The following is a 7,011-nucleotide window of genomic DNA, read 5'->3' as shown; positions in this document are numbered from 1 at the left end:
GCAGCAGAAACACCCGCAGCAGCAACAGCAACAGCAGCACCAGGAGCAGCAGCAGCAGCAGCAGCAGCAGCAAAAAGTACTCATACCATTCGATGAAGACAGAGTCATCATGAAACTCAAACTCCTCAGGAGACACCGCAAACTCGGGGCTGCATGCATTTAAAAAGGTCGGAGGGTCTGCTGCAGCCTGCAGCACTTCTTTAAAAACAAAACAAACAAATAATTATATTTAAATAAATAAGTTATAAATGCGTTAAAAAGAAATAAACAGATATTAATTTATTTAAGTATATAAATAAAACAAATATATAACAAATGAATAACAAAGAAAAACAACAACAGAAACAAAACTACACAAATAAACAGAGACAATCAAAAGAAAAACAGACAAAAGGAGACAAATGGAGACAGCAAAGAAAGAGTAAAGAGAGAGTAAAGAGACGGTAAAGAGACAGTAAAAAGACAGTAAAGGGACAGTAAAGAGACAGTAAAGGGACAAAAGGAGACAGTAAAAAGACAGCAAAAAGAGACAGCAAAGAGAGGCTCAAGAGAGAGTAAAGAGACAGTAAAGAGACAGCAAAGAGACAGCAAAGAGACAGTAAAGAGGCAGTAAAGAGACAGTAAAGAGACAGCAAAGAGACAGAAAGGAGACAAAAGGAGACAGTAAAGAGACAGCAAAGAGAGGCTCAAGAGAGACTAAAGAGACAGTAAAGAGACAGCAAAGAGAGGCTCAAGAGAGACTAAAGAGACAGTAAAGTGACGGCAAAGAGACAGTAAAGAGACAGTAAAGAGACAGTAAAGAGACAGTAAAGAGACAGCAAAGAGAGGCTCAGGAGAGATTAAAGAGACAGTAAAGAGACAGTAAAGAGACAGTAAAGCGACAGTAAAGAGACAGTAAAGAGACAGTAAAGACCTTATTTAACCGACCTTCTTTGATGTCCTGCAAGCACCACGTGAAGACGCCGTCAGTCGAAATATTTTCACAGCTCCACTGGATGATCTCAACCCACGGAAAGAAGCCCCCGGCTAATGCATCTATAATAAATAAATAAATAAATAAATAAATAAATATATAAATAAATATAAATATATATATATAATTAGATATTAATGTGTGTATAGTAGTGCATATTCATAAGCAAATGTAAAGGTGTATTTACATGTATATATATCAATACAAAAAAAAAATAAAGTAGCTGTTAATAAACAAACGCAAAGACAAATAAATAAATAAATAAATAAATAAATAAATAAATAAATAAATAAATAAATAAATAAATAATAAATATCAGCATCAGTGCTTCATAATGAGTGATATTCACAACAACAAACACAGAGATATGCCGCAAGCTGCTGCTACTGCTACTGCTACTGCTGCTGCTGCTGCTGCTGCTGCTACGCACCTTGCGAGAGGTCGAGATCTCGGGCCTCTTTTGAGGCCTCACGCCCGACGACTCCCCCCATTTGCTGCGGTGTACAGGCACCTCACAGACCTTCTTATAAAGGCAGCAGCAGCTGCTGCAGCTGCTGCTGCTGCTGCTGTTGCTGTTGCTGTTGTTGTTGCCGTTGCTGTTGCTGCAGCAGCAACAATACGACGAATAGATCCAAAGCAAAGACGAGCGAGGGACTGAGATGACAGCCACAGATGTAAACAGATGCTGCTGTTGCTGCTGCTTCTGCTGCAGTTGAAGCAGCAGCTGCTGCTGCAGTTGGTGAGGACAATGTCGCTGCTGCGGCAGTGGCTGACCAGCAGTTGCTGCTGCTGCAGCTAGATACGCAGCAGCAGCAGAAACAACAACAGCCGCAGCAGTAACTGCTGCTTGTTGATTTGCTGCAGCTCTGGCTGCAGAGGAGGGGCCCCTTGGGTATACAGCGTTTGAGTCGACTCCGCTGCAGCAGCAGCAGCAGCAGCAGCAACAGCAACAGCAGCAGCAGCAGCAGTTCTCAGCCCGCAAGTTATATGAAGAAAACAACTGCTTTAATGAATAGCTGCTGCAGAGGGTCACTCTTCTACAGCAATAGACCCCATACACAAAATCCAGCAGCAGTAGCAGCAGCAGCAGCAGCAGCAGCTGCAGCAGAAGAAGCAGCAGCAGCAAGGGCGCTGCAGTAGTATTTCTTTACGATATTGTTTATATAATTTAATTTAATTAATAATATTTATATACAAATAAAACGCAGACAGCAGCAACTATGAAGATTGATGGGGCTGCCTGGGCCCCTTGTCTTGAGGCCCCCGTTAGCTGAGGGTTTAGGGTTGAGGGTTTAGGGTTTAGGGTTTAGGGTTAGCTCTGTCCAGCTACAACCCCAGCAGATATTATCTTTATTTGCTTAATTGTTGCTGTTGACGTTTATTTTATTTGTTTACTTCGTCCAGTCTATACTTTCTACTTCCGCCTTCTGAGGGCCCCCAAACCCTAAACCCTAAACCCTAAACCCTAAACCCTAAATCCTAAACCCTAAACCCTAGGCCTTGCTGCAATGGCGCAGGAGGGCCCCTACGAAGCTGTCGGGGGACCCCTATGGCTATGTGCCATAGGCCGGTCTTGTTGAAGGGTTTAGGGTTTAGGGTTTAGGGTTTAGGGTTTACAGGAAGATAATGAGGAGACCTCCTTTCATCTCCCTTGCCCTGCTGCTGCTGCTTCTGCTGCAGCTGCTTCTGCTGCAGCTGCTGCTGCTGCCTGCTGCAGCTGCAACTGCAGCAGCAGCGCGCGCTTGTGGGGGCTGCACCAGCAGCTCCAGCAGCAGCAGCAACAACAGCAGCAGCAGCAGCAGGAGGAGCAGCAGCAGCAGGAGCAGCAGCAGCAGCAGCAGGGCTTTGTCTTTTTGTTGTTCCGGAGTCTTAAGTGGCAGCAGACAAAGCCCAAGAAGGGATCTGCTGCTGCTGCAGCAACAGAGACAGCAGCGTTGCTGCTCCGGCTTCCTTGTTGCTGCAAAGCCAGCAGCAGCAACACTTAGGGGGCCACAGCAGCAGCAGCAGCAGCAACAGCAGCAGCTGCTGCTTCTGCGCGCTGCTGCTGTAGGGGATGCAGATGAAGCAGCTGGGCTGTCCGAAGCAAAGCAACAAGAAGAGCAGCAGATGCAAAACGATGCCGCCAGCAGCAACAGTAGCAGCGGCAGTAGCAGCAGCAGCAACAGCAGCAACAGCAGCAGCAGCGACAGCAGCAGCAGCAACAACAACAACACCAACAGCGCTGATGCCTCAGATCAGATTTTCTGCTCCGTGAGCGAATGCAATGAGCAGGGAGCAGCAGCAGAAGCTTCGGCTGCTGCTGCAGCAGAAGCTTCGGCTGCTGCTGCTGCTGCAGTGGAGCCATCTGACGCGCAGCAGCAGCAGCAGCAGCAGCACGATGCACAGGAGGAGAAAGAGCTCAGGGACGATGCAGCAGGACACCAAACAGCAGCAACAGCAGCAGCAACAACAGCAGCAGCAGCAGCAGGCGAGGCTTCTCATGGGTACGATCCCCTAGCAGCTCAGGAAGCTGCTTCGCTGGAAGCTGCAGCAGCAGCAGCAGGCACATCTTTATCTGCTGTTCGTTCGGTGCTGCCTCTGTGGCGTCTCTCGTTTTCTACATTTCTAACCCCAAACAGCAGCAGCAGCAGCAGCAACGGCAGCAGCAGCAGCAGCAGCAGGAGCGATTCTGTGTTGTCTTTGTGCGTACCTGGTGCTGAAGAGTTTAAGCGAGGGTTTGCTTTATTATCCCCTCCTGTTAGTGCTGCATCTCCGGTGTATAGGCAGCTGAAGCAAAGACGAGAAAAAGACAGAAGACGCTTCTTCTCGTGGCAGCGATCTGTTGCTGCGCTGCAGCAGCAGCGGCTGCGCATTTTTCAAGGTATGTTTGCTGCAGAAGGAGACATATTTTCTCCTTGTGATGATATAGGAGATATGCAGCGAGAGAGAGAGCAAGCAGCAGCAAGGAGACTGCTGCAGCAGCAGCAGCGCAGCAAACAACCTAGATGGTGGATCCCTGCACGCACAATTAAGGCTCGTAGGGCCCGGAGAGCAGCAGCAGCAAAACTCAAAAAGCAGTTGCTGCTGCAGCAAGCTGCAGCAGATCGCAGACTCCGAAAACAGCAGCAGCAACAGCAGCAGGGGCAGCAGCAAGGGCAGGAAGAGTCTCCTTCTGCTGCAGCAGGAGCAGCAGAAATGAGTGCGGATGCTCTGACACAGCAGCAAAAGGAGACAATTATAAGGAGACGACTGCAGCACCAGCGGCAGCTGCTGGGTTTGCCTCCGCTAAAGACAGCAGCAGAGAAAGCAGCAGAGAGTTTCTTTATTAAAGAGAGTGTACGCATTGCAGATGCATTTCAAGCTATTACTGACGAGTAAGAAAAACACGATCCCACGGAGACGATCCCAGGGGGACGATCCCAGAGGAGACGGTCCCAAGGGAGACGATCCCAAGGGAGACGATCCCACGGGAGACGATCCCACGGGAGACGATCCCACGGGAGACGATCCCACGGGAGACGATCCCAGGGGAGACGATCCCACGGGAGACGATCTCTTTTTGTTGTTGGCGCCTCTCTCTGTCTCCTTTCTGCTGACGATGAATGCTGTCTCTGTTTGTGGGGTCTCTGCAATATGTTGTTGTTTTAGTCGGTCTCTGTTTGTTTTTCTTTATTTATTTATTTATTTATTTTATTTATTTATTTATTTATTTATTTATTTATTCGTCTTTGTCTGTGCGTGACGTCGGCAATTTTTAATTTTCGATTTTATTCTCTGCTGTCTTTTCTTTTGCTTCATCTTGGCTGTCTCCTTTTGTCTCCTTTTTGTTTATTTGTGTCTCCTTTAGTTTATTTCTGTCTTCTCCTTTAGTACATCTTTATTTAATTTTGCGTCTCTCTTTATTTCAATCTCCTTTTTCTATCTTTGTTAGTCTTTTGTTGTCTCTCTCTCAGTGTGGAGTGTCTATTCCTGTGCTGCTGTTCCCGCTGCTGCTGCTGCTGCTGTCCCTGCTGCTGCTGTTCCTGCTGCTGCTGCTGCTGCTGCTGCAGGATGGAGCGAGCTAGCGTTGAGGTGTACGGGGAGTTGCGAGCAATAGAAGAGGATGCCTCTCTGTGTTTCGACGAAAAGAACTTTAAATCTCTCGAGTGGAGACAGAGACTCAGAGCTATTCAGCAGCCCTATCTAAAGAGACAGCTGCCTATCGTATACAGGGCTCACCTACTCATGGGTATGCACTCGTGCTGCTGCTGCCGCTCTTGCTGCTGCTGCTGCTGCTTTCGCTGCTGCTCTTTCTGCTGCTCGTGCTGCTGCTCTTGCTGCTGCTCTTGCTTTTGCTGCTGCTCGGGCTGCTGCTCGTGCTGCTGCTCGTGCTGTTGCTGCTGCTGCTGGTTGGGAGGCAAGAAGAAGTATTTTTTAAAGGCGTTGCTTGTTTGTTTTTTCTGAGTCTTCGCGCCGCTGCTGCGGGTCCCAATGCGCCTGTTTAGGGTTTAGGGTTTAGGGTTTAGGGTTTGTGGGTGTTTAGGCCTTCCGGGTGTCCCCGCATACAGCTACAAAAACCCTTTGCTGCCTGAGGAGGCGCAGGAGACAGCGGAGGCCCCCGCAGGTTTTGTGTCTCCTTCTCTTCCTGTCAGTCGCAGCTGGCTGTCTCCTGACTGCAACTTTGCTTTATTTCCTTTGTATGCAACGCCAGAGCAGCAGCAGCAGCAGCAACAGCAGCAGCAGCAGCAGCAGCAGCAGCAGCCTTTTGTCCGTGGCTATAGACCGCCGATCCCCACACCCAAACCCTCTGACCTTAAGACTACACGTGATGCTGCTCAGCTAGCAGCAGCAGCAGCAGCAGCAGCACGAATAGCAGCGCAGCAGCACTTGCCTCCCCCACCGCAACTACCTCCCCCAGAAGAAGAAACGGAGACACTTGTTTGGGACCTCCGTGTACGCAAGGCGTGGAGACAGGCTATCTATAGCAGCAGCAGCAACAGCAGCAGCAGCAGCAGCAGCAGCAGCAGCAAAGAGAAGCAACGCGAAGACTGCCACGACCTGCAGCAGCAGGAGGACAACGAAAGCTCCAGCGGGCCCCAGGAGATAGCAGAAGAGACAGCAGCAGAGACAGCAGAGGAGGCAGCAGCAGAGACAGAAGAGGAGACAGCTGAGGAGACAGCTGAGGACAACCGCATGCAAATAATCTACGGGAGGAAGACAGCCAAAGCTATCAACTCAAAGAGCGGCATCACACATGAATGGAGGGTACTGCTGCTGCTGCTGCTGCTGCTGCTGTTATTGTTGCTGCTGCTGCTGCTGTTGTTGCTGCTGCTGCTGCTGCTATTTTGCTCACAGGGGGCGTCAGCATGAGAAGGCGTCTTGCTGCTGTTTGTTTACAGTCTGCTGCTTGCTGTCTCTGTTTCTCTGTTTCTGCTTTTTGTTTTATTTAAGTGTCTCCTTTCGGGCTGTCTCTGTCTCGTGGGCTTTGCTTTTGTCTGTCTCTGTTTGTTTGTTTCTGCTGTCTCCGTCTGTTATATCATTTCTGCTGTCTGCTGTCTCCTTTCTTCTGTCCCCTGTATCTTCTGTCTCCTTTCTGCTGCTGCTGCTGCACATAGATGCATATATATATATATACATATAAATATATAAATAATTAAATAATATATATATATATATATTTATTTATTTTTATTTGTTTTTGCTGCAGTTCTCTCAACTGGGCGCTGGGCGTCGCACTGGAGAGTATACACTTCACTTAAATAATTTAATTAAAACAAAAAATAAAAAAGCAAAACGAAAAGGAAGAGGAGACGGCAGCGGCAAAGGAGGCTCAGCAGGAAGAGGATGCAAGGGACAGAAAGCAAGAGCAGGGGGCTCTATTAAGATAGGTAGGTATTATATATATATATATATGTATATATATATTTGTTTATATATATATATATATACATATATATATTTGTTTGTATATATATTTGTTTATATATATATATGTTTAGATAGTTATTTAGATATATATATATGTATATATGCATATATATATATATATATATAGATATATATATATATATATTTATATA

General features: G+C 47.3%; 1 protein-coding gene across 1 annotated transcript; it reads left to right on the top strand.

Moving 5' to 3' along the window:
- Positions 1–1,307: 1,307 nt before the first annotated feature.
- EAH_00059900 (hypothetical protein, conserved) lies at positions 1,308–6,301 on the top strand (the record flags this gene model as incomplete). The annotated part of the gene is made up of 6 exons (XM_013393535.1): positions 1,308–1,311; positions 1,838–1,955; positions 2,593–4,326; positions 5,002–5,180; positions 5,475–6,196; positions 6,287–6,301. 6 exons carry the CDS (start codon positions 1,308–1,310, stop codon positions 6,299–6,301), a joined length of 2,772 nt encoding a protein of 923 aa, XP_013248989.1.
- Positions 6,302–7,011: the final 710 nt, after the last annotated feature.

Source organism: Eimeria acervulina, genomic scaffold, assembly GCF_000499425.1.
Source record: "Eimeria acervulina Houghton genomic scaffold, Eah_scaff1450, whole genome shotgun sequence".
In the NCBI taxonomy this organism is placed as follows: Eukaryota; Apicomplexa; class Conoidasida; order Eucoccidiorida; family Eimeriidae; genus Eimeria; species Eimeria acervulina.
The sequence above is the reverse complement of the archived record's forward strand: the minus strand, read 5'-3'. Positions and strand labels throughout refer to the sequence as shown.